The sequence below is a fragment of the Accipiter gentilis genome, chromosome 7 (assembly GCF_929443795.1).
Source record: "Accipiter gentilis chromosome 7, bAccGen1.1, whole genome shotgun sequence".
NCBI lineage: Eukaryota > Metazoa > Chordata > Aves > Accipitriformes > Accipitridae > Astur > Astur gentilis.
Genome location: NC_064886.1, coordinates 15627468 through 15654514, shown reverse-complemented (window position 1 = coordinate 15654514; position 27047 = coordinate 15627468). Strand labels below are relative to the sequence as shown.

Genomic DNA, 27047 nt, shown 5'->3' with positions numbered 1-27047 from the left:
GCCTCCGGCCCGACCCGACCTATCCGGCGGCAACGAGATCCGGAGCCGGCTTCCCTTTCTCCCCTCAGCCGAGCGGAGCCGGCGGGCGACCGAGAGAACGAGCGGGCGGAACGACAGCGGCAGCGCGAGTTGCCGGCCGGAGCCAGAGCGCGGACACGGGAATACGAGGCGGGGGCTGCCGGGCAACCGGGCTCAGGGCTTCGGCCTCGCGGGCGACGGATCTGGCCCGGCGCCGCCCGGCCCGGCCCGGCCCGGCCTGGCCTGGTCTGGTCTCGCCTCGCCTCCGTTGGCGGTGTAGGCGACGGCGGGGCGAGGGTGAGGGCCTGGGCCTGGGGGGGCGGTGGCGGTGGCGGTGGCTGTGGCTCCCGGGGCCCGGTGGGCAGGGTGCTGTGAGATGGGCATGTGGGGCTGGGGCTGGGGCTGGGGCTGGGGGGGGGCGGGCTATCTCTGCTAGGTGCTTTGCTAGTGGTTTGGGCAAGTCCCAAAGTGTTGGAGGCCATTTCTGGGACTGTGAGTCCCCACTGGTGGAGTGGGAAACACTCGCTCTGGGGTGGTCGCTGCTCAAGTCTCGCTGGTTCCCAGGGCCCTGGCATGCTTGAGGATGGCCTTTGCTTTTGTCACACATCGAATTGTTTCTTCCCCGGTCTGAAGTGTGAGGAGCTAGCTGTGTCAGTGATCACAGCTAAGCGGTGGTGCTGCTTCTCCTCTCCTGAAGCTTTTTTGACTTTATGTTTTCTTGAGGATGTAGTGAGAGGTAAGTCTGGTCAAAAGCACTTAGAACTGCAAAGGTAAAGACTAAATCCCCAAATCATCTGCAGGTAATGTGCTTATCTGTGCAGGAGCTGCCTGAAACCAGTGGATGAGGATCATGTTTGTGTATAAATGATTATCATACACTTCATTATCAGACACTTCTTTTGAAGAAGTAAGCCCTCAGGTGAGTTCATTGTCAAGTATTTATAAAGCTGTTGTTGACTCTGTGCATTTTGTCTTGTTGCGTGGCAATAAATTAGCTTCCAGCATCCCTTGTGCCCTTTTCTTCATTTCCTTGCCTATAGAATTGTTCTTCTGTGTTATCTGAAAACAAGAAAATGGAAACAGCCAAGACTGCAAAGGGGAGCTGGACTGCAGGGAGTGGAATGCAATGACAGCACACTGATTTTTTTTATTTTTTTTTTTTTCCTCCTAATGTCTACTTGCCTGCATTAGATTGCAGACGTTGCTGGGATGATTCTGGTATCAGTGTTTTTGTGTTCTTACAGCCCCATTGACAAGTACCTTTGGCTTTGCCTAGGCTGTACTTTGCACACACTTCTTTCTATGTTGCTGGGCACTCCCGTTCCCCTACTGAAATGTCGGGTGCAGGTAGTCCGTTCAGAAATAATGTAAAGAATTACCCTTGTGTTTTGTTCACTCTGCTCCTAGTTTTCTAGGTGTTTGCTGCAATGATTCTTTGTTTCCTTAAATTTACGTTTTGGTAGGTTGTAAAAATGTTCAGTGCAAGCCAGTCCTCCAAAGCCCAGTTCCTCGACAAAGCACGCCAGGCTCGGGAGGAGCGGAGGGAGCTGAAGGAGAGGGAGCGTGCTGCAGTCCAGGTCCAAGCTTTGATCAGGAGATTTCTCTGTCGATGCCGCCTGCAGAGGGAGATAAGGTGTGTGAAATTCTACCTTCTGTGCTTTGCTCTTCTCTGGAGACGTGTGTTTGATTTTTCAACTACCGATGCTCATTTTTCTCACTTTGGTAGGAGAGAAGTGGAGGATTTCTTTGGGACAAATGAATCTGGCTCAAGTAAAAGAAGTGCTCTTTCTGTCTTCAGAATTGCTAGGAAACTGCTGTTTGTATTTAATCATAAAGAGGACAAAGAGGTAAGGTTGCTACTCTGACATGCTTTTCTTCTTTTGAGGACATACTTTAACATGTAAAATGTGTTTAATTAGTTATCTAGTGATCCTGTAGATTCCTGCAATATATTTTGGCTTCAGATATGTGATCTCTGTCTCCTAGTCCCTCTTGGGGAGATCTGCTTCTAGGAATGAAATAGAAGAACCCTTGAATTTTTTAGTAGCGGTTCTGTATTCAGGGCATAGTTTAACAAATGTTTTTCCTGGTGACCATGCCAACTTTAGTAACTGAGCAGTGCCTTATGATTTTGTCAGCTGCATCCATCAGTTCCCTAGGCAGGTATGCTGTGGCAAGCTCACAAAGAGCTATCACGGCAGAGTGTGGTGTACAGGCTGTTTGTATCGCAACTTCTCTGACCACGCTCTGAATTTGCGGTTTCAGAGTAAAGCCCTTTGCTGTAGTGTCTATGAAATGATGATGTTTGCCCCAGGAAACTGCAAAGGCTAATTATAAGGAAAACAATTGGAAAATGAAGGGCTATATTTAAATTGCAGCAGCAGTGGGTGACTTTTTTTTTTAATCTCTGTTCCATCAAACTCCTCATCTTCTGATGATGATGGTGCAAGTATTGCAAATGTAGTTTTCTGTATGTACAGCATCAAAAAAAAAAAGAGTGTATATTACATACAGATTTTTCAAGCAGTGGGATCAATTCGAAGTTCTGCATTACAGTAATTGGGTGCCTTGCTGAAATATGTCTGTTCTACTTCCTCTTCTCCTTCCCCTTCCAGCAGCAAGTAAGTCCCTTGCTGGGCTGAGGACTAGACTGGGCTCATTTCCACTTTTATTTCTGGACACCACTCTCAGTCGGGATAACCACAGCAGCAATTCTGTAGCTCAGAATGGCTTTATAACTTGCAAGCGTGTGGCAAATAAAACTGGACTGAAATAATAATGGAGTTGTGGATGTGATTGGCAAGTTCTGCTAAGAGCCATGATGGTTGGGAGTTTGGAACACACTGCTGCACTCCTTAGCATTAAGCTGTTCTAGCTGAACCCCAACAGGAAGATGCTTTTCCTGGCTTCAGCCAAGTGCTGCTGAGGGAGGCAGTTTAGAAGGGAAGGCTGAGAAATTCTTCCTTTTTATGAGCACTGTGTTCAGGGAGGGAACTCTTCTGCATAGCTGTAGCATGACCTGTAGATGCACTCTCAGGAAGGGAGCTGTTGGCATTGTCTGTAGGGAATTTTGGAACATTTGTTGTTTTGATACGGAGGTATCTTGCTCCCTCTGCTGAGCTGTTCCTAGTGCTTTTCCAGAATAGCCCTTCCTGTAGTTAGAACTAATGCCACCTTTTTTTTTTTTTTCCGCAGAGATTTGAAAAGTTGTGCCGTTGTATTCTTAATAGTATGGATGTTGAGAATGAGCCCAAGGTCAGCAGGATGGGTTTTTTTTGTTTGGGGGTGGGAGGGTTGTTTGGTTTTTTGATTCTATGTGTGGGGATTTAGGTTGGTGATTTTTTGAACTTTAGCTTTCAAAAGCCCCTGAACACTGTAGAGATTCCATGGTGAAAGTTTGAACAAGTCCTTTAGTATTCCTCTGGTATTTTTACTCTGTATCCAGCTATAGGAGTTAAAGGGCAATTTCTTTCTGTGGTGGGTGATATGCTTTGATCAGTGAATTCTGGGGGGAGAAATAACTTGGTTCTGCTGCTGGGTTCAGTAGGACACTGAGGAGGTTGTTTTGTTACAAAGCTTCCTGGTAATGTATTCTGCCAATCTGTAGCACAAATACTGACCACTGCTCCCATTTGTATCCTGCCTTCCTCAGGTGTGGTATGTGTCACTGGCACTCTCCAAGGACCTTACACTCTTATGGATCAAACAGATCAAGGATATTTTGTGGTTTTGCTGTGAATTTCTCAAGCAGCTTAAGGTAAGGAACATTGTCTTTGTGTTTTGTCTCCCTGCATTTAACAGTTCTGTAGCTTGGCACAAAGCTAATTTGATTTATTAACACTGGTGTTTATTATCGCAGCCTGACATCTTACAAGACTCCAGACTGGTCAATTTGCACCTCACAATGCTTGTCACCTTCACAGATACTTCTACATGGAAAATCCTTCGGGGAAAAGGTTGGTGCATCCAATTCAATACTTTAAGCCACTGATCTGGGATTTGCTATTAAAATCCACTGAATGCTGTTTCTGCTCATTTTCTTCTTCCTATGCTTACCACAAAGATTCATTGTGCTTCTGTGCTTGCACAAAGCATAGAATGGGCAGCAAGGATTCCTTGAGATTAGACAGGCTATTTCCCTTAGAACAGCAACAGTTACAACATTTTTATAATGCTCCAAAATCTCACACACAAGAAGTGTTCAGAGGGTGATGGAATGTGGTTTTAGCTCTGGGTTTTTGTAGAAAATACCCGTAGAAAAAGTGGACAAGTATCGTGAGGAAATATGACTCTTATACCTTAAACAAGACTTGATGTGAAACGCTGCTGAAATGGTGGGTTTGCATATAAGGGTAAGGACTTTGTGCAGGAAGGGCTTATGAACTGACAAACTGTTTTATAGTGTGTAAGGAAGTAAAGAGTGGAGCTGTGATGCTGATTTAGTAACATCAGTGTTCTAACCCGGAAGGTGAAACCCTGAGGCCTGCCATGAACCACATCTGTGCAAACATCATGGGACATCTAAATCAGAAGGGATTTTATTCTGTGCTGCAGGTCAGTCTCGGGCTGATACAGTTATGTCTTCACTTTATTCAAAACAAGCCCCAGTCCTGCACTGTGGGCCTTGTTCTGAGGAAGCTTTTATGATCTCTGTGATGGTGTGTCAGGGAGAAGCTGTTTGTGGAACACTGGTGATTTGCACGTGGGCATATTTTTCTTCAAAGCACTTGAGATCAAATACACCATCTCCTTTTTTGTCACTATTGCTGAATGTAAATCCTACTTAATCGTCTTGTAATGAGATGGACAGGAAGGGCTCTTGAATATTTTTTTCCAAACTTTGCTGATACCCTTTTGTATGGATCTTGTTTGTTTACTGTTCTGAAGGGGAAAGGAATTGATATAGTTTTTCTTAATCTTTTAAATGAGAACGATATTACCAGGCACCTATGAGCCTTGCCTGTTAATTTTAAAAGGCCTGGGAACCCTGTGAGAAAGAAGTACTGAAGAGTCTCTGATTTGATTGCAGTTTCTCTGTTATGCCATTATTAACCTGAAGCACTTCTAGTTCTGACTTGTAGTAACTGGGTTTTAGGTTGCTTTGGTGGTGTTCTTTTTCTCTGCTCTGAAAATAAACATAATGTCTTTCAGGAGTAATCACAATCTTTTTCTGAGTACTTCAGGAGGTTTGGGGGTTTTATTTTTTTTTTTTTTTATTCCAGATTTTGCTAACTAATGGCTTGGCAAGATCCAGACCTTCCCTGTCCAAAGGCTCTTTAACTGCCATCTTCTCTCTTGCACTGCGGTAAGCCAGCCAGAGCTGCTTGGGATGATACGCAGCCAAATTTATCTTTATTGTGTTTTTTGAAGACTCTCATTCTGCCAGTCTTTTTGTGCCATTGAGAGTATCACCCTCATAAAAGGAGCTGCTTTAGGCAAGTAGCTCACTTTCCTGTCATCCTTTTTCAGATCAGAATGCTCTTGAGTCAGTAATGAGTGTTAGTATGAGGCTAGGCTTTGGAGAGCAATTCCAGTTCAGAGTACGGTATCTGTATGTCTTTCTGTTAAACCATCAGAAGGGGTTGGAGTTTTCTGAACAAGTATGGTTGTGCCTCTTCACGATGAACTGCTGATGCAGATATACCTGTTAGTCAATTTGCAGGGGCAAAGTTTGTCCCTGAAACAAGTTGGGTACAGGTCTTTCTAATGGTTCAGTCTTCCCCTTAAAGATAAGGGAAATATGCTGTTACCCTGACCTCATCTCTACAGAGCTGATGTCTCTTCACTTTGGAAATCTGCTGCTAGTAATGAGCATTCTTTTAAGACTTCAGTGGTTAATTGTGTACCACTGCCCTTCTGTAGCTGTCACTGCTGGGATGATGAAGTTGTGGTGTTCAGTAGAGTAGCAGTGGATGCCCTTGAATACGTCACCTAACTTCTCACTAAGAAAAACAGCTATGGCAGCAGGGAGAAGGGGAACTTAGGAGATGAACCATATAACCCTTATAGTGCTCTGGGAGGCATTGATGTGCTGTGTGAAAATACATTATGCTGTGAACTGTTTAGCTTATATTCCTTTGTGTCATGAGCAATTTTGTGAGCTTGCTGTGATAACAGAAGTGTAAGTGAATGTTCTTTTTTCCAGTGATGCTTCTTGATGAGGGTAGAATCAACCACCAGTTCTGGATGGCTCGGTTAAAGATTGCCTCTTACTTTGCTAGGTCAGGTTTCTTACACTGAAGTATTTTTCCCTCTGTAGCCCTGTGGTTGCTGCGCAGTTTTCAGACAATCTGTTGAGGTCGTTTCTGATCCATATTATGTCTGTGCCTGCTATAATGACTCATCTTGCTACTCTAACACCTGAGGTAAGTGGGTGATGCAATAGTACCAAAAATCCACTGAATGTCACATAAGGCCACTTGTTATTTCATTTTATCAGCTCTTGGAACAGAGCATTGGCATTTCTGTCTTTGCCAGCTTCAACACTGTTGTGGAAGTGTTGATCCTTAAACTCTCCAGATACTCTGGGTTTCTAATACCACATAAGTTATTAACACCAGTGGGATGATGGGCTGAACTGCCCTAAAATAAATAAATAAATAAAGTAAAAATAAAGGCATATGTGACACAGCTTGAATTTTTGCATGTCCTTATTCTTGATTTCTGTAACCATAGACAGAGCCAAAGCAGAAATCAGTCTTGCATGGCAGAGAATCTGTGATGGTAACTAGTAGGTTGTCCACTAATCTAATTTAATTTGACTGCTCCTCTGTGTAGCTTGGTGCAGACAGGCAAGTTTTGTGCCAAATGGGCATTCTGTGTTCTTGCAGACAGGCAGTTGCAAAGGTCTGTCTACAACTAGAACATGGCCTATTCGTCTGCAAGGTTTTTTATTTCGTAGACCACCTTCATGTCAAACACTTTCTTCAGTGCAACGGTCTCAACTTGCTGCTTTATTTGGAAAGAAAATACAATTCAAATTGCTGATGCTGGATCAGGTGTTGTTCTCTGTGATGCTTCTCAGCCTCACTGGCAGTTAAATTCTGTCTTTCAGCGTCTGGCAGTGATAGAATCTCATGATCTTTTCCGCAAGTTCATCCTATTTTTAAGTCGTGAAGCACAATGCCGAGATGTCTGTGTGTGCTTAGAAGGAAGTCACACTCTTTGTTTGCTAGGTAAGCACCTGTTATGCTTCTTTTTTTACTGTGGATGGAAGAGAGTCTTGAGTCAGATCTTCTTTCTCCTTGGGTCAGAGCTGCCTCCAACTCATAATTTTTTTATCCTTATTTAGTTAGTTTCTGAATAATAACTGAAATATATTTCGGGATATTGCAAACATGGTTTAAGGCCCTTGCAAATGGAGGAGGGGTCAGAGACTTCCTTTTGTATACATGTCATCATGCCTCAGCTGTGAAGTATTATCTCTGCTAGCTTTTCACTTGGACTCTAAGAAAGTCTTGTAGCATAACAGATTTGAATCTAGCTTCCTTAAAGAGACATGCTACTGAGATATTTAAATTCGCATTTCTGTAAAAGTAACAAGAGGAACAGTTGGAACTCTGGAATAACCATGGATTGTCTGTAGCTTATAGTACTTTGTAGAAGGTGTTGGTGGGATAGAGATGAGAAGGTGGCCAAAGTGATATGCCACCTTAGTGGTTGATGTGTGCTGGAAAAGGCTTGCTGCAAGGTAGCCTCTAATAGTCATTCTTCACAGAAGTCCTCTCCTGGACTTGAAAATGGGTCTGAGTTCATTTAGTCTATTATGTCTGTAATCACTGTCCCACAGCATCTGTTCCTCTTTTAAGTCTTGCTGTGCTGGTCATTCCACCAGGTAATCTTGTGTACCTGGGCTCCCTGAATGATAAAGTTCTTGAGGAGGAGACAGCTCATTTTGTGGGTGTGCTCATTCACATGCTCTCCTACTGCCAGAAGTATGTTTCACAAAAGAAATCCAACCTCACCCACTGGCATCCTGTTCTGGGCTGGTTTTCACAGACTGTGGATTATGGGTAAGTGAGGAGGACCTTATGGTGACAGCTGATTAAGCCTTTCTCTTTATTTTTTCCTTTTTTGTTTTTTTTAATGCTGCAGTGTGTTTTATATATTGAGATGAACAGTGTGACCCTATTCAGAATAACTTCTCAGATATTTTAGGCTGTATCTGCACAATATAAATTGCTGCATTTATATACAGACTGTTACATGAGGAAATGCATTTAGTGTAGTTAGACTGGTAAACAGTGGCCATACTGGTACCCTCAATACAGGACCTGTATATCGGCTCTTCCTATGAGGACCATCTGTAGGGTGGGTGCATACTCCATTTTGACTATGAACTAAATGTATCAAAGTATCACTGGTGTTTTATTCCAACCTGCCTTCTTAAATGTCTCTCTGACTTGTCTTTTAGATTGAATGAGTCCATGCCTCTGCTGACAAAGCAACTGCAGCATCTCTGGGGAGTCCATATGATCCGCATCCTCTTCAGTGATGTGCTCAGCAAGAAATTGCTGGAGAATCAGGAAATAGCTCAGCTGCCAACACAGCCAGTTTCCCCTCAGAACAGCCTTCCTATGAAGAGTCAGTTCTGGAGGGTTGCTTTTTTTGTGTCTCTGTGTGTATGTGTGTACATGTGTCTTTCTCTCTCACAGACTCACTGGACTTTGACTTTTCCACTTATGCTAAAAGCTTTGAGTAATTACTTGGCAGCAGCTGCTGCTGTTTAGGTGGAGATATGGTCTCTCCTATTTTGCAATTCCTGCTCAGAATGCCTCTGTGACCTGGGGCAAGTCTCTTTCTTTGGTGCTGTGAAAATATTTGCTTATTTTAGCAGGTTTTTTTCATTGTTTCTCAAGTAGCCGAAGTGCTTACTGCATAAATTAGTAGTTTCCAAGGCAAGATGGGAGGCCAGCTTCCCAGGTGAAAAGCAAGGTGAAGCTCATGGACTTGTGATGTGTGGCGATTCTGCAGAAGAGTTGGAATTTGGAATAAGATAGCTGTAATCTAGCTATTTTCTAGCTGCTACTGATAGTACTAGATCCTGTAGTCATTAGTAACTGCAGTTCTGGCAGGGTTTTAAGCTCTAGACTAATGTCCCCACTGAAATACGCTTCTGCATTGCTAGCAGCTAGGCAGTGTTCTGCCAGAAAAGTCCACCAACACCTACTGTCTGTCGAGTGACCCCATCTGCTAAAATCTGCTTTATCGCAGGGCTGCCAGGTGGCTGAGAATGAGAAATGGTTTCAAATAGCACTTCTCATGTGCTTCTCTGTCACCAGATCTTTTCAAGAGAGCTTTCCAGAAGTCTGCATCTGTCCGCAACATTCTCAAGCCTGTTGGAGGCAAGCGAGTGGACTCAGCAGAAGTGCAGAAGGTGTGCAGTATTTGCGTCCTGTACCAGACCACGCTTACAACGCTAACACAGATCCGCCTACAGATACTCACAGGTCAGGGCACATCTGTGCTTTTCAAATAACTTAAAATGTGGAGGAGAAAATAGATTTTTCTTATTAAATTCTGTTGACTTGTTGGTAGTTTTATTACTGACAACAGTTTATTGACTGGCTGGGTGGAAGGCTTGTTCCATCCTGAATCATACATCTGATCAATAACATTCATCACTTCTTTATCAAGCATTAACTCTCCAGAATACAAATTGAGGCAAGTTTTCCTATAATGAAACCTTGCTTACTCCATATCAAACTTGAGACTGAGTCAGTGTTTTCGAGAAGCCTAGCAATATTAATCTTTATGTGGTGGAAATGTTGAATGCTTTCATACATCTTAAGAACAAATTACCTGTCTTAGGAATGGATGGAGGAAGAGATAAGCACTGTTTTGGTCTAGTGGCTAGAGCAGAGGAATGAGTCCAGAGCCTTGGATGCTTTGTTTGTGGCTATAGTGGTGACCACAGGTACAGCCCTGTTCTCTGTGTTCTCATCTCTAAGATGGTTGTAATGGTGACTGGATCACAGGAATAAATTCATTTCAGAAGTTGCAAAATAATTAGCGGGAAAGAGCTTCAGATGTGCAAACGATTAATGCCTCGTTAAAAGCTTTTTTTCTGCTTTCCTGATGATTGTACATCTCCTGTTAATGCAGACAGGCTTCGGAGCCAAATGTGATGTTTATGTTTCTTTCAAGTAAAGTGTTGCTTTGCGAAAGGATCTTTCAGCTCCAAGTCATGTTTGTTGCTCTGAGCCTGCATGAATGAGCAGGCAGAACAGGCTTTACTGAGTGTGTTTTATATTTTTTCCATTGCTAGGCCTCACTTACCTGGATGATCTGTTGCCCAAATTATGGGCTTTTATCTGTGAGCTGGGACCACAGGGTGGGTTAAAACTCTTCTTGGAGTGCTTGAATAATGATACGGAGGAATCCAAGAGGCTACTGGCCATGTTGATGCTCTTCTGTGACTGCTCCCGCCACCTTATCACGTAGGTAGCAAGCAGAGGGTGCTCTCTAGATTTGTAACACGAAGCTGTTGTGTTCCTTAAGTTTCAAGAGGAATAGTTAAGGTATTGCTGCTTTTGCATAAAGATAACTAGGCGGAGTAAAGCAACAAGTTTTTCAGATAGAGCCCTGAGAAATAAAAGACATCAAAAGGACTTTCCTGCTCAGCCGCATGCAGCTGTCTGAACTGGTGGCAATATACTACAGCACTGGCTAGGGAGGGGAAGGAAACATTTCTTCTGCTTCTTATGGACAACAATTGTGTTAGTCCAAAGCAAACACTTTGATGAGTCGAGATAAGCTTTGAGGAAAAATGTTACAATACTCCTGCAAGAAAGCTCCCCAGCTTATATGCTTCTGTTTGCAACTCCTTTGCTGTCTTGCTCATAGACTTACACAACACAAAGGATGGGAGAGGGGGTGGAAAATTGCCCTTGCTGGTCAGTAGAGACAGTTTTCTTAGCTTGAATGATGAAAAAGTTTTCTTGGGGATGAGGGCATAGATCCTTTTAACTATGAAGTACTGGCTTTGCTTGTTTCTTGGACATTTCATACTGTTTTTCTGTTAGGATCAGATATTGATCAAAATCAATAAATAAGGTTTAGTTGTTTATGACGTCAGAACCTCATGGGTGTCAGTTGTCATAGAAATAAGAGCTGCTGCTAAAGGATAATGTGCCTTTATGAAAATTTCAAAAGGTAATTAAATTTACACTTGTGCATTTGCATTCGTTTTCTCTGATAGGATTCTTGATGATATAGAAGTCTACGAAGAGCAGATTTCATTCAAACTGGAAGAGCTTGTTACCATCTCATCTTTTCTGAATTCCTTTGTATTTAAGATGATCTGGGATGGAATTGTAGGTAAGTACTTTTTTGAGTTGATGTTACTATTAGAACAACAAATGGCATTAATTTTGGAATTTGAAGCTTCAGCTAATTATTATTTGCACAGAAAACCCATACTACATTGTGTGGCATGAGAATATGTCCCAGTCTTTTGGTGTCCAGATGCCACTGTTGTGCTTGGAACCAAATACAGTGCACTCTTCTATTTACAATAAGAATTTGTGTAACAGACACGATGGGCATGTTGGTTTTTACCAGAGATAGAGTTTAGCATGACTGGGCTGTGTACTGGACAAGAATAATATAGTGCATTCACAAAGCAGAGCAGGCTTGCTAGGGTCTCCATAGCTATCTAGTGTTGATCTATATGCTGGTATAATATGGTACAGCTCAATTCTGCTAAGTAGATCAGATAGTCCATTTCGGTTGTGATGGCTCAGTTGGAGCTGGGTCAGATGGCTTTGAGGTGGCTAAGAGTTTTTTCACTTTGATCAAAGAAGAGACTGTCTGTCATCTGGGAGGCACAAAATCTCTTCCTTCCCTCTGAAGGCAGTGGAGGTTAGGAGAAATACACCTGTCCTATTAGTGTGGGGCAGATGATCAACATGTTGCTCTTGGACACTCCTGTTACCTAGGGTGCCTGGACATTGCTGCTTTGTTCCTTTTGTTCAGAGAATGCCAGAGGGGAGACCCTGGAGCTGTTTCATTCTGTCCATGGCTGGCTCATGGTCTTATATGAAAGGGACTGCCGCAGGCGTTTTGCTCCTGAGGATCACTGGTTACGCAAGTAAGTGTCCAGCTCGAGGCAAGGATTGTGTGCAGCTGTGTGCTTGTCCCAGTGCACCAGCTCCCCTGTGGGTGGCTGTTTTGGGATCCCTTACTTTAAATAGAGTGCCTGTGTCTCTACCTGTGAGATTAAGGTCAGAACTGCTCCCTATGTTTGCATTTAAGGATGCCCCTCCTATTGTGCTTCTCTTCTGCGATGTAAGGATTAGCTGCTGCTCATGGAGGGTGATGCTTTGAAAACTGACTGGGCACCTAATGGCTTGAGTGTCTCTGGCCTTCTTAGATGTGTACTCCTGAGCACTTAAGTTGTCTTTGAAATCATTACAGGTTTCCTCTCTCTCCTACCCCCATCTATTTACCACACCTGGGCATTTCTCGGGGATCTCTGAATCTGTGCCTTTCTTTGTAAAGGGACCTCAAACCCAGTGTGCTCTTCCAGGAGCTGGACAAGGACAAGAAACGAGCCCAGCTGCTCCTGCAATACATCCCGCATGTCATTCCCCACAAGAATGTGAGTGGGACAGGGGCAGAGGATGGAGGCTGAAAAGCCAGTGACCTGGATGGCCTGGGATGGAAGGGACATGCATCTTAAGCATTTTGTGACATGGAGCTTGTGATTGAAATGCCAGTTGAACAGAAGTCTTCTCCCCAACCCCCCAAATCACCCCAATGTATTTGCTCTAAACTTTCTTAATTTCTCTCATTGAGAGAGAGCTTATTTGTGTGGGCAGCTGCATAGAGTCATCCAGCAGTGCATGATGTGGCTTTGGAGAAAAAAAGCAGTGTGTTTTTGCAGGTAGAAAATCTGCAGAGATGACATATTTTTTTATGTGGTGATAGGAAAGGTGCTTTTGTTTTCAGTATTGTCAGTGCCCTGTCCCTCCCAAAGCAGAGCTTCAAGTATTTCTCTGCCCCACCAGGGAGCAAGGAGGTAAATCCCACTATTTCTAGTGAGTAGATGACAGTGGCATTGTTGGGCCTAGCTGGGAACAGGACAACCAAGAGCTAGTTCTGGGTGTGCATCAGGAACATCTGAAAGCCCTGCTGCACTGGAGGATAAGGATCCTTGTGGATGAAAACTTATATCTGTTTTCTTTTTAAGAGGGTGCTGCTTTTCCGAAACATGGTTACAAAGGAGAAGGAGAAGCTTGGGCTGGTTGAAACTAGCTCTGCATCACCTCATGTCACACACATCACTATCCGCCGCTCACGTATGCTGGAGGTGAGTGACCTGGTGTATTGGCTTTGTGTGGCAAGGTTTTGGTAGCGGGGGGGCTACAGGGGTGGTTGCTGTAAGAAGCTGCTGGAAGCTTCCCCTGTGTTCGAGAGAGAGCCTGTACCAGCCGGCTCTAAGACAGACCTGCCACCGGCCAAGGACGAGCCAATCGGTGATAGTGGTAACGCCTCTGTGATAACATTTTTAAGAAGGAAAAAAAAAAGTTAGGACAGATGGAAACGCAGCTGGAGAGAGGAGTGAGAACATGTAAGAGAAACAAGCCTGTGGACACCAAGGTCAGTGAAGAAGGAGGGGGAGGAGATGCTCCAGGCACCAGAGCGGAGATTCCCCTGCAGCCTGTGGTGAAGACCATGGGTGAGGCAGGCTGTCCCCCTGCAGTCCATGGAGGTCCACGCTGTAGCAGATCTCCACCTGCAGCCCATGGAGAACCCCACGCTGGAGCAGGTGGGTTCCTGAAGGAGGCTGTGACCCCGTGAGAACCCCGCGCTGGAGCAGGCTCCTGGCAGGACCTGTGGATCTGTGGAGAGAGGAGCCCACGGAGCAGGTTTTCTGGCAGGACTTGTGACTCCGTGGGGGACCCACGCTGGAGCAGTGTGCTCCTGAAGGACTGCACACCGTGGAAAGTACCCATGCTGGAGCAGTTCGTGAAGAACTGCAGCCCGTGGGAAGGACCCACGTTGGAGAAGTTCATGGAGGACTGTCTCCCGTGGGTGGGACCCCATGCTGGAGCAGGGGAAGAGTGTGATGAGTCCTCCCCCTGAGGAGGATGAAGCGGCAGAAAATAATGTGTGATGAAATGACCGTAAACCCCATCCCCATCCCCCTGTGCTGCTAGGGGGAGCGTGGTAGAGAATCCGGGAGTTTGTGCCCGGGAAGAAGGGAGGGCTGGAGGGAAGGTGTTCTGAGATTTGGTTTTATTTCTCATTAACCTGCTCTGGTTGATTTGTAATAAATTGAGTTAATTTTCCCCAAGCTGAGTCTGTTTTGCCCGTGATGGTAATTGGTGAGTGATCTCTCCTGTCCTTATCTTGACTCACAAGCTCTTTGTTATATTTTCTCTCCCCTGTCCAGCTGAGGAGGGGGAGTGATAGAACAGCTTTGGTGGGCACCTGGCATCCAGCCAGGGTTAACCCATCTCACCTAGCTTGCAGAAGCCAACCAACAAGCCAGTAACTTGGCCTGACAAGAATGTGGGGTGTGAATATGTTTTTACCTTCTCTGTGGGTGCTGAGGGACCCAGTGCCAGTTCTGGCTGCTTTTGTATGAAGTGATGATACAGAAAAATTCTGGACCTTAGTTCAGTTCAGACTGCTACAAACCTGCAGTTTAGACTGGGAAAAATGCTGGTCTTTTCGAACACAAAATTCAATGACAAATGCATATTTCTGTGGTGTATCTGTCTCCGTGTCTCTGCTGCATGTCTGTGTGGGTGTTTCCTGTGTCTCCCTGTATCATTGTCCTCTGGCTCTTCTGGTCTTTGTAGGATGGGTATGAACAGCTACGGCAGCTTTCCCAGAATGCCATGAAGGGAGTGATCAGAGTGAAGTTTGTGAATGATTTGGGAGTTGATGAGGCTGGTATTGATCAAGATGGCGTCTTCAAAGAGTTTCTGGAAGAGATAATAAAAAAAGTGTTTGACCCTGCACTCAACTTGTTCAAGGTATGACACAGGGCTGCAGATGCTGACCGTGATGACCCATTGCAAACAGAAACAGATTGGCTCACTGTGCTGTTATCTCTGTTTGTGTGCAGACAACCAGTGGTGATGAGAGGCTGTATCCATCCCCAACATCCTACATTCATGAGAACTACCTACAGCTCTTCGAGTTTGTGGGGAAGATGCTTGGGAAGGCTGTATATGAGGTGAGCCCAAAGTACCATATTAGGGTATTGTCACTGTTGATATAGCACTGTTCAGATGTAGTTCTGTGGTGGTGCCCCTTGCCTTTGAGAGCATCTGTCATGTGCTTGGGGAGGTGTTGCTGAAGAAGTGAGTTTAAAGAAATGACTTGGATAAAGATACTGATGGTGGAGCAGTCTGGCACTTCTTCAAGCATGTATTAAAAATAATCTTGGAGGTAAAACCTGGGACATACTTTGATTATTATTCTTGGTGCTGGGGACACTAGCTGGAATAGTCTGTTATTTTGGTGTTACACCTTACAAGCATCCATTTGTTGATACCTTACTTAAAGGGACATGTGGCTAAAAGGAGGATGTAATGACAGAATGACCCTTTCCATGTAAGGTAGTTCTTTTAAAGGAAACATGGAGTTCTGCTGTTGCCTTTTTGCACCTGATTGCTCCACTAATTGATGGATTTTAAGAGGATGTGGTTTTCTTAGCTGATTTCAATGTCTTGCATCTTTGCACTTGTTCCACAACATACGATCATTGGTAACCAAAGATGTTGAACAAAACAAGTATGCAACAGGACCTTACCTGTGCATTCTTGTTGTCTGTAGGGAATAGTTGTGGATGTACCATTTGCTTCCTTCTTTTTGAGTCAGCTACTTGGGCACCACCACAGTGTCTTCTACAGCTCCGTAGATGAACTTCCCTCCTTGGACTCTGAGTTCTATAAAAATCTCACTTCAATTAAGGTTTGAGCATTACTTTTCCTGTTGTTCAACTCCCTTATCGCTGGCTGCTGCTAGAAATACTAGATTTGCAAATGCCTTTGGGGTACTGTTCATCTTTAAAAACACCCTGGAAGTAACTGGTGATTCTGAAGCAGGTTGGCAGGCAGCTCTCCTGTGTTTTTACTGGGGCAAGCAGGGATGAGAAAGGGGTCTGAAGGTGTAAACCTGGAACTGGCAATCGGGAAATCCCAAGTTTTAGTCTCAGCTCTTGTGCAGTCTCCCCATAACCTAGAGCAACTCATGTATTTGTTATGCTTTGGTGCCTCATGCCTGCTGGGGATCACTTAGTGGGAGAGTAATACAAAAACGCAGAACTGCTGTTCCTGCTGGTAAACACTGATCTTCTTTCCCTTTCTCTGTTGTTCCTCTAGCGTTATGATGGTGATATCAGTGACTTGGGCTTAACGCTGTCCTATGATGAAGATGTGATGGGTCAGGTATGTTTTTATTCAATGACTGTGTTGTACCTTATCTCTGCTTTGTTCCAAACATCCTCCTCATGCTAAGTGGTGATGAGCAGAGTTCTATACACTGATAGTCAGAGTCCACAGCTCTGGCTCAGGCTGTCCCTATTTCTCCTGGTTAGATCCTGACTGCTCTGCACAGGAGTGTCTCCCTCACTTGTCTGGCTGATGCTACCAGGAAGAACCTTTGAAGCACTGAGAGGGGTCCTGAGGATTGTTGCCCACTGCTGTGTGAAAGCCTGTGGTGCCAGAAGTGGCAGATTGTGAATATAAGCAGTTGGCAGCAGAACTAGGTTTTGATTCGTGAGCAAAGGTGTCCTAGCTTTATTAGTGTCCTTAGCGCAGAGAAATACACCTGCAGTTGGACTTGCCAGCAGAAGACAGCTATTATTCTGTTGAGCTTTCTGAGAGCTGGTCTTCAGCATCTAAAAGTCAGGCAGTCTGTTGAAGCTCACACTATGCAGAGTGCTTTTTACTCTGGTACTTGTGTTTCTGGATATGTCAGGTGGATGCTCTGTGTGGCCCCTCTGAACAAGAATCCTGAGGGGACTGACTAGTAAATGACCTTGTGTTTGATTGTGGTTAGGACTTAGCTCTGCTCTCCTTTTACAAACAAAAAAAATGCCTGTGCTGTGAAAAGCTGGCCCAGCTTCAGAGATTCTCTGAGCTCAGGCATAGGATTCTGTGGCTTCATTCAATATTTAGCTGTGGGCAGAGAACAGCTTTTTCCACAAAAATGGTTGCCTTAAATTTTTCCAGTGCCAGGATTTTTTAGTTGAAAAACATTGTTTTGTGCTTTCCGTGCATCACTGATTTTCCCCTCTTTTTAAAAAGAAGAATCTGTGTGCGTAGGGAGGAATTCCTTTTCTTTAAATGTAGCAGTTTCTGTCAGAGAAACTTGCAGTGTGTCAGGAGATCTCTTGGCCTTGAGAAGAAAAGGCTGTTTGTCAGTCCCTTATGAAGGCTTGAAGGTACTCGGTTGCACTTGAGCCCTGGGTTCTGTGATGCTGTGTGCATAGCTGGAAAATATGGATAGATAAGATAAAACTGCCTTCGCTGTCTGTGTATGCTGTTGTTGCTGCAAATTCTGTGGGGAGACCCCAGCTAGTGCTAAGCCTGGGCACTGTTAGCAGTGTTGATCCAGTGGCTCGGAGCTCAGAGACCACTAAGTCATGGAGTGTTTATCTGGGGCAGCTTGTCCTTGAGACCTTTGCATGCTGCAGTTTCTTATTCCTAAGCTGGCTAAGTTTGGACCTAGTTTGCATGCATCTGATAGCAGAAATAGCAGTGTAAATGCACCTGCAAAGCTGCAAGGGTGAATGGGAAGACAGCTAAGTATTGATACAGCCCTTCTCTGCATGAGTGAGAGGTTGTATCCACTGCGCAGTGGGCTGAACACCTTGCTGCTGCCTCAGTATTGCTGAGGTTTCAGCTTTGGCGTTTTTCCCACCTGAAAAATAAAGATAGGAAATGGCATATGACAGCCCAGCAGTAAGAGACTGAAGGCTGCAGCACTCAAAACTTCAAAATAAACCAGGGCACTCCTGTTTTTCTTGTGCTTTGGCCACGCTGAAGCAGACAGGTGGGGTAGCTCTGTGGTTCTTGAATGAACTTGTGTGTCCCTGCTAGGTACGGCCCTGTGTTGGGCACAGAGGAGCTGAGCTCGTTCCCTGTGCTGGGCTCCCGTCTGACCTTGGAAGTCACCTGGAACTGAAGCACAGAGGCCACTGTAATATGTGAATAATGACTTTCTGCCTCTTGGCATTGGTGCAAAGATGAATCATGTCTCTGTTGCTCTAGCAAGCACCCAGAGGGTCCCTGCCACTGTCTCTGAGCAGTGCTGTGAGCTGAGCCCCAGGCCCTGGCCTGGCAGGGCAGGGAGGAGATGCCTCCCAGCTGTCTCACTTTCTGAGTGCTCTCCGCTTCATGTATTGAGTGCCCAGCTTGAGGGACAGTGAACTCCAGGGAGCTCTGTCACTCAGGTGGCCCCAGATGAGACCTGTGGAGCAGATAGCTTTGGATCGTGCTGTTAGACTGAGCTATGCAAAGGCTCTGAGCTTGTTCAGCCTCTGGATTCTGGGATTGTGACAGTCCCCCAGGGCTCTTTGAATTGATTTGTGTGCGGCTCAGCAGTGATGGATCAGACTAGAGAGGAGGCTTCCTCAAAGAAGGGCTGGCTCCACCGGTGGGAGAATCGGAGTTCCCTACTGTTCAATTACTATGTTAATAGTTAAGTGAAACTGGTTCAAGGCAGAAGCAGGATTATTACTTAAATTTTAAAACCTACTGTTTTATTGTAAAAATAAATGTTTTATGGGGAGGTAACAGCTTAGCATGGCATTTCTTTCCATTGTGGTTCCAGGCAGTAATTAGCAATACAATCATTTCTTCCCTCAGCTTGTTTGCCATGAACTTGTTCCTGGAGGGAAGACCATTCCTGTTACCAATGAAAATAAGTAAGTACAGCAATTAGATTTTTAAGGTCGCCACTGCAAAATACTTTATTCTACTTCCTTGGGCTTGCATCTGGAATGAATTGAGATAGATTGGAGTAGAAGGAGCACATAAATATCTTAATAGAATTTACTGGTTACAGTTCATCGGCAGAAATTGTATTAAATTTGATTTGCAAAATAAAAATTGACAATTTACTTCTTGAAACAGCGCTTCTGAGGTCAAAGGCACACAGTCTGTGAGATTCTGCAGGATTTAATGATGGTGATAGATACAGACAGATGGATTCAAAGCAATTCAGGCACACAGTCGTGAACATAGAGGGCACAGATGCTCAAAGACACCTTGGAGCAGACAGATCTTCTCAGAATGATAACATGTGGCAGTTGTATAAAGCACTGTTCTTCAGAAGAGACAGTGGTGAATTCAAATGTAGTCGACAGTCCTACTTTAGACACAGGAAATCAGAGGAGACACCGAGCCCTGTAGCTATTTTCACAGATAACCGGCTTTTAGATAGTTATCGTAAATGTCAACTCTGGAGCCTGAAAACCAAACCCACCTTTTTGTTCCCTTCATATTTTTTTTTTCTTCTCTATACCTTTCAGTGATCATAAAAGGATAAAATATCTATTAAGTAGGTGTGTGTTTGAACTGGTAATCTGGGGGTTGTTCTCTTTAATGGCAAGTGAAAGCTGGATCCTACCTGAGGATTTGTCTTTGTTAGTCGTGCTTTGCAATCTGATGTTCCCAGTCTTTTCCCTTCTTGAGCTCCAACCAGGGAGTTTGCATTTGAAAGGATCTTTCTCTGGCTTGTCAGAAGTCAGCTCAGGGAGAAAGTTGAAAGTCTGTGTATGTTGCTCTACTCACAGCAGAAACTTTGAAGTTTTTGTGTAGATGTGCACACAAATTGGTAGTTGGGAGGGAGCAGGAGAAGCATTGTAAGTGGAAGCAATCTAGAAACAGTTCTGTCTATTAATGGTGGAGTGACGTTACCTAGCTGAAGACGCAGTCAATGTGATTGTGGTGGTGTCTGCCTGGGACCTGATGAAGAATAATCAGCAAGCTCAGTTGTTTTGACTGCTGGTGAGAAGAGGAAGCCTGATGGTGTCTCCCTTTAATAAACAGTGGACCTCTTCCATACTCCTGGGATGAAGGTGGAAATCTAACAAGTGTTTTTTGGTGTGTTGATTCTCCAGCCATGGGTTTTGGTGCAGGTGGCATCAGAGCCCAGACAGTTGTTTTTAAACCTAGAGAGATACCTGTGGCTGGGGATCTGAACCTTTAAAGAGGAGTTGGACATGTGCTCCCCTCTGTGATCTGCTGTCCGGCCAAGGTTAAACAAGTGGTTATTAGAGCCGGCTAGTCCCTGGGTTGGGAAGGAGCTCTAAGAAATGCGCAGACAGTCCTAGAAACAGGAGGTGGGGGGAGCAAAGTCTGAGCAGAACAACAGCTCTTTCTGCTTAAATAAAGAGCAGAGCCCTGGAGGGGAAAGTATAACGCATCTCTAGGCAGTGCTAGTCCCTTTTGGGCTGGAGAGACAGGTCAGCAGCCTTGTTCATGCACTGGCTAGATGGGTGTACCTTGTTGCTCTGCTCCCTCACTGCCACCTTCCCTGTCACACACAGGATCAGCTACATCCATCTCATGGCTCACTTCCGGATGCACACACAAATCAAGAGTCAGACAGCAGCACTCATCAGTGGATTCAGGTCGATCATTAAGCCTGAATGGATTCGTATGTTTTCTGCACCAGAGTTGCAGCGGCTGATCTCCGGTGACAATGCTGAGATTGACCTCGAGGATTTAAAGTAAGTGAGCAAATTGGTCTGCTGGTCTTCTCACTCAGCAGACCAAGCCATTTTATTATATAGCTATTTGGAGGTTTGCAGGAGACTGACTCTTTCACAACTTTCTGCCCCTCCTGATTGAAATTTGAGGAGCAGACTGAAACAAACGGAGCTGAAGAAAGTGTTCCTTAAAGCTAATTTGGACAAAGTACTAATGAGTGGGAAGGGTCCTTTCTTCCACTGGTTTCTGAGAGCAGAATTTCTCTCTGCCCTTCCCTTTTATCTGGTCAAGTGCCCCATACACATTGGTGGGGACTCAGTACTGGCAGTGTCTGCTGCTGCAGTGAACCCTGACTCGTGGCAGGTATTGATCCTTCCCGCACTCGTCAGCTGGCAGCTGTGACCCTCCTGCTGCAGTGGGACACAAGTGTGTCGCAACATTTCTCTCCCCAGAAAACACACGGTGTACTATGGGGGCTTCCATGGGAGTCACCGGGTCATTATCTGGCTGTGGGACATCCTAGCCAATGACTTCAGCCCTGAGGAGAGAGCCATGTTTCTCAAGGTAAATGCAGACATTTCAGCCCAGCCTGCAATTTGGGGTGGTTGGGCTGGTGCTGTTCTCCTCCAGGTAGCTGGGTGCTTTCAACGCTAATAGGAGTACCAGAATGCTTGACACCTTAAAATCTGCACCATGCTCCCCAGCAGAGAGGCAGCCATGGAAGCAGAGTTTCTATAAATGCTCTTGTGTCACCATGAATAGTCTTGCATAGATGGCAGTTTTCAAAGGCTAGCAGAACTGTGCACTAAAGCTCAGCAGTATTGTACTGGGGGGTGCTCAAATGCCAGTCCAAGCAGCTGTCTGCTCTGACTGCATTAGCCACATGTATGTTATAGCCAGGCTGCTCGCACTGCTGCTGTCTTTCACTGTCCGTCACTTTTTCAGTTTGTTACCAGCTGCTCCAGGCCTCCACTTCTGGGCTTTGCCTACCTCAAGCCTCCTTTTTCCATCCGCTGCGTGGAAGTCTCTGATGATCAGGTAGGCACCCTGCTTGCTTGTGTCTTATGCATTGCATGCCAGGCTTGTGGCAGGCCTCCTTCCCTGCCCAGCTTCCTCATCTCTGACCAGAAAACTCTAAGGCATAAAGATATATGCTCTATAGGGCAAGGCGAAAACAACCTTACACTAATGGGATGCATATGGGTGGCTACACCTACCTCCTCCCACACACAGCAGCACATGGGCTCTTACTGCCTGTCTCCAGGGTTCTGTTTTCTCCTTGGGACCTTCCTGTACCTCTGATCCTGTTCCCCTGTGCACCCTGTGAAGGGACCCTGCATGTGTAATGGCAGTTGCAGTTACAAGAGGAGCATCTTTCTAGCTGTTGTGGGGGCCAGGGCTTTGAGGTTTGACTGTCCCTGCTCCCCGCAGACGGGCTTTGTGTTAGACCTCTGCCCTGTGTATAGGCACCCTGCTTGAAAGAAGCACAGCAGAGAAGTGCAAGGGTGATGCATTTCTGCCCTGTTCCAGGACACCGGTGACACACTGGGCAGTGTGCTACGGGGCTTCTTCACAATCCGCAAGAAAGAGCCAGGCGGGCGTCTCCCAACCTCCTCTACGTGTTTCAACCTCCTCAAGCTTCCCAACTACAGCAAGAAGAGCATCCTGCGGGAGAAGCTGCGCTATGCGATCAGCATGAACACTGGCTTCGAGCTGTCCTAGTTGCCATGACCCTGGATTCCACAATGGGGGCTCTCAGAGCTGCTGACTGCTGCTGGAGGTGGAGGCCTTCATGCACAGAGGGTGGATCAGCTCCATGGGAGCTGACTGCTCACTCGAGGGCTGGAGAGATGCAGCTGATAATAGAGGTTTACAGGGAAGAGCTTCTGGGCTAGACAGGGCTGGCTCTTCTTGGGCATTTCTCCAGGATGAAGGAGGTGATGGGCCTGACCCAATACACTTCACTTGACACCCACATAAATCATCTTTAAAAGCAAACCCCAGGGGAGCATAAAAGGAACATTAAAAGTGCCAGTCAGATTAGTGACTGTAATACACTCCAGCAGGCTCTGCAGTCTGGGCAGCTGCTGCTGTGGGAGTGTTTCTTTTTCCTTTCCCAGGAGATGGTCCAGTTTCTTGCTGGGTGGAAGTCAGTCTGTGGGAAGCTGCACAAAGGCAGAAACATAACAGAGCCCACAAGGAGATGAGCATGAGGCTGCAGCGATGGATGTGCCACAAATGGGCACTGTTTACTCAGGACAGGTACTGCATGAGGGCTTCCTGATGCCCTTGCTCTGTGCAAGGCCCTTGCATTTGTTTTGGAGAATGAACCACTCGCCTAGACTCGAGAAGCAGTGGGTTAAATGCAAGCAGATGGACCCCGCCATTCTCAGGAAGGCTTCAGAGTGCTGTAGGTTGAGCTCAAGCAGCAGGCATGGGGGTCAGCGTGCTGAGCCAGCTGTGCCTCTGCCAAGCTCTTCCCAGAGCCTGTGCTTTGGACGAAAGGGGTTGTTGTCTGAATTTGCTCAGGAGCAGAAAAGGTTTAATTTTATTTAGTGTCCAGAGGACAGGAGCTGGCACACAGCTCGGGCAGCCCTCACTCCCCAGCACAGTACTCAAGTGGGGCAGGTGCCCCCTGCACTGTCTGGAAGGGGAATGTGTTGAGCTGCCGAGAGCCCTCTGGAAACCTCCGCTGGCAAAATTCCTCTTACTTGGATAGAAGTTTCACTTTTTTTGCAGGCCCTTTTGTTAGGGAGATGTGCCGTTTTGAACCAGGACTTGGCCTCTGCATAACAGGCACATTTGCTTTGTTGCCAAACTGTTTATTTTGGTCGCTTTGTCTCTTTCTGGCCTTATTTTTAACAGTTGATGTTTGCCTGTAGCAGGCAGCTTTTTCAGGTTGTTCTGAAAGGTGGGGTGTGCACATGTGTGTGTGTTGGGAAGGTGTACACCCTTCCTGCCATTTCTACTGAAGTCCAGAGCCTGATTTGTGAAGTGTGTCTGCAGCTTCCCAGCCTTGGTCCCTCGTGCTGCTGCATGTCCTGCCTCGGCCAGGTGAGAGGAGAGACTGCCGTCTCTTGGGCTGCACTGGGTTTCTAGCACAAAGGAAAGCCATGTGTGTTCTCCTGTTTGGGACAGGATTAAAAACCAGTCACTTTCTTCCCTTCCCCTGTTGCTGCTCACTAATAAAAGAAGCTCCCACAGAGGTTGCTAGTATCTCCCCTGGACTTCCTTCCCCCTCCTTACCTTCCTGCAGCACTGGTGACCCTCACCCTGCACTCTGGCCCCTCTGCACTGTATGGACAGATCGGCTTGGAGCCTTGCTGCACAGGTCAGCTCACAGCAGCTGCTCCAGTGCAAGACTGCCATACCCTACCTCATCCTCTGGCTTGCCTTGGTTCATCTTGTGGAGATTCGCATCCCCAGGCGTGCTCAGCATAGCAGAGGTCTCTGCACAGAGAAGGCTCCCTGGGCATTTTGAAAGACCCTCTTAACCATGATATGTTGCACATTTCAAACAGACCAGAAAATAAGTTGGCACTGCTCAACCAAGAGTATAGAGATGGCCTTTGTTTCATCTTTCTCTTCTGTCTTGCTTCAGCTGGTTTTCAGAGAAGTAACCCTTTTTTTAGAACCAATGCCTGGAAATGCATCTGGAAAGCAACGTCAGGATCCTTTTTCTATGTCAACTCAGTAATATGAAACAGGAGTGATCGGAAGTGTTAGGACAGGAATGTCTGCATTCAGAGGATTCAAGATACTGGACTGTGAGTCCAGAGAAATCAAAGATGATAGTAAATTTTTTTTTTTTCATAGAGTATTTCAGCATTAACCAGTTGCTGACTGTGTAGTTGAGAGGTTTAGGCACTGACTTGTACCAATCATAGTTTAAAATATCACACAAGATCTCTTTTTTTCTTCTAGGGAAATGCAGTGTGTCTAAATAGAGCACAATGATTGTTCAATGAAGTGAGTTGTTGAACACAATGAAATAAAATCTTTGCTCCCCTTTTTTCCTTCATTCCTCAGGAGTACAGTTCCTAGAAAAGATCTTAATGCAGACTTAGCTAGGTCCCTCCAAACCTGGAAATATTGCACTATGACACACTACATCCAATTTTGTAGCTAGCATATAAAAAGTCTAGTGAATGCCCTGGTGGCTGTGTGTGCAACAACAATATTTCTCTTGAGTAGCTGATTTCTGTATGACTGGGAGGTTTTAATACATTTTTACCTGAGCAGAAGGCTGCAAATGTGTATCAGTCCCTGCCTGCACTGCTGTATTCTGCACGGGTGTTCTTTGTAGGGCAGGGATGATTTTGCCATGGGAGATTAATGACTATTTTTTCTATAGAAGACTTGCTGCTGTGGAGACCTTGGTTACATCCTTTGTATCAGAAATGCAGGGAAGAGAAAAATAAACCTGGTATCAGTAAGATGACTGGATGTCTCCCTTTCCTTAGGGGCAGGGAAACCACTGGGTGCAATGCTTCTGCTCAGAGCACACAGCAGAGGGGAGAGCAGTGCTTTGGGGTACTGGTACCTCTGCCAGAAGGCTGCAAGGCAAGGGATGGAGGCTGCTGGTCACTTGGAAATCCCTTTTGCTAGGCTGGTTCCTGGTGCGTGTGCTTGGGTGCCCCTGAGAGATGGGCTCCTTGGGGCGCTACGGATGGGGTGATAAGAGTATTTCTGAGCCTGAAGGGACCTGGCAGTGTTGTTTGCAGCAGGATTTGTCTTGGAATATGCTTGAAGAAGTGCTACTTGGTCCTGCAGGGTGCTGTGACTTCTTTGGTACCTTCATGAGAGTATAGGTGCTCCTTGGATTAAGGGGGTGGTGAGCCTGGCCCAGGGCAGGTGCTGGGGTGAGCAGTGCTCTATGCACATCTCTGGTCACCTGGGAATGGTGGCTGGGGCTACTGGTGGAGAGGCAACCGGACTGGAAAGCCAAGCAAGATCCCCCAGTGCAGAAGAGCAAGACAGCACACGTCTCTCTGCTCAGTGCAGATGCCCCATTGGGTGAGTGTTCTTTTCCAGGAGCCCTGCTGCAGGCAGAAGCTGGAGGTTGGTGGCAAAGCTGTCTGCCCTTGCAGGCTCTGCTGTGAGTGCTGGAGCGGGGTTTGGATGGCCAGCAGGGCCAACTGTCTGGATCTTTGCACCAAGGAATCTTCTTGGTTTGGGGAAGGAGAAGAGTCATAGGGAGATGTGGGTTTGGGGGGCAAGGCTGCGCTTTGTATTTTCAAAGCTGCCCTAAGGACCAGCTGCTGTGAGCCGACATGGGGTTTGTTGTTAATAGTATTATAATAACCTAGGCATTGCGTTTCTCCCCTCGCCTGGCTCTGAGAGCATCCTTGTAGGAGCGAGGAGCTGTGCCTGTTGCTGCTGCTCCACCTTCTTCCTGAGTTCAGGTTTGGTTCATGGCAGCATAGCCCTTTGCTGACCGGCTCGGAGCCGCACCACAGCCTTCGCTGCCCGATCTCGCCATGCCACGCTCGCCCTGGGTCTGTGGTGTTCAGGGCCAGCCCTGTGGGAGCTCAGGCTTTGCTGGGGAGAGGGAGCTCGGTGGGAGTGAGGGAGAGGGCTCCCAGTCAGTGTGCAAGCGCCATTGTTTTGACACAGAGGCATATGGCGCCATCAGAAACAGCAAAAAGAAACCCCACAGCAGATGCTGCCAAGGCAGAAAGCTGGCAGCAAACAGCCAGGCCTGCAAAATGCCTGCTTTGCCATCGCCGTGTGGTGGGCCAGCACAGCACGATCTTGCTGGGGCTGGCTCTGTGCATTCCACTGCGCCATGGGGCTGACTGAAGGTGAAGCCTGACCATGGCTGAGGCACTTGGACCATGCACACGCTGGGCGCTGCTGGGAGTGATCACCAGAGGCTGGTGCTCCCTCAGCGGCGGTGCTGGCGGGGAACGGTGCTGGGGTGTCCCAACTGTGCCATGCCGTCAGGCCCTGGCCACTGCCGGTGTGTTTTGGGAGCTGACAGCTCTTCTTGCTGCTCCTCTTTTGCTCCCACAGACTGTCCCAAGCCCCTGACTCACAAGACAGACTAGTAATCCCTCCAGTGTTTTGCACAGCCTCTTGGCCCATGTTCTGTGCTGGGGCTGGTTGCAGGTTCGGGCAGAGAGGGAAGAGGATATGCTGTGCTCTGGTCTCCACATCCCTGAGTAGAATGAGATAAGGTATTCCTGCAGCTTATTTTTGTGTTTGCCCACATTGACTGAGACATGCAGCAGCTCCTGCAGCGCATTAGTGACCTGACTGGGTGATGGAGTGCTCAGACCTACGTGTCACTGGCTTGGCACTGCTGCCTCCTGGGTGAGTGGTACTTAGCTGGCTGTTCAGAAATGCGCT

At 46.3% G+C, this 27047-nt stretch overlaps 2 protein-coding genes across 4 annotated transcripts in view; one reads left to right on the top strand and one right to left on the bottom strand.

Annotated features, from left to right (window-relative positions):
- SVOP (SV2 related protein) overlaps positions 1-27047 on the bottom strand; it is a 263464-nt gene that overhangs the window by 171427 nt on the left and 64990 nt on the right. The window lies entirely within an intron of this gene.
- On the top strand, positions 27-26761 carry UBE3B (ubiquitin protein ligase E3B). Of its 3 annotated transcripts, none has more exons than XM_049806511.1 (29): positions 27-315; positions 652-754; positions 840-937; positions 1482-1651; positions 1745-1865; positions 3214-3273; positions 3671-3775; positions 3878-3974; positions 4487-4572; positions 5241-5323; positions 6278-6383; positions 7073-7193; positions 7853-8030; positions 8432-8601; positions 9300-9467; positions 10286-10457; positions 11219-11337; positions 11995-12109; positions 12520-12619; positions 13211-13330; positions 14829-15005; positions 15098-15208; positions 15811-15948; positions 16359-16424; positions 18849-18907; positions 20534-20716; positions 21149-21260; positions 21642-21734; positions 22227-26761. In XM_049806511.1, the coding sequence occupies exons 4-29, from the start codon at positions 1491-1493 to the stop codon at positions 22416-22418; spliced, it is 3213 nt and encodes a 1070-aa protein (XP_049662468.1). In that variant the 5' UTR covers positions 27-315; positions 652-754; positions 840-937; positions 1482-1490; the 3' UTR covers positions 22419-26761. The 3 variants fall into 3 exon arrangements, with proteins under 3 accessions (XP_049662468.1, XP_049662467.1, XP_049662469.1); XM_049806510.1 differs by having other exon boundaries at positions 583-754; XM_049806512.1 differs by lacking the exon at positions 652-754.

Bases quoted from the DNA above. Each gene is read 5' to 3' on its own strand.
- UBE3B (XM_049806512.1), top strand. From the start codon at position 1,491: ATGTTCAGTGCAAGCCAGTCCTCCAAAGCCCAGTTCCTCGACAAAGCA. The intron at 12,620-13,210 runs GTGAGTGGGACA...TTTCTTTTTAAG, and splicing joins ATGTCATTCCCCACAAGAAT to AGGGTGCTGCTTTTCCGAAA. The intron at 18,908-20,533 runs GTAAGTACAGCA...TGTCACACACAG, and splicing joins CCTGTTACCAATGAAAATAA to GATCAGCTACATCCATCTCA.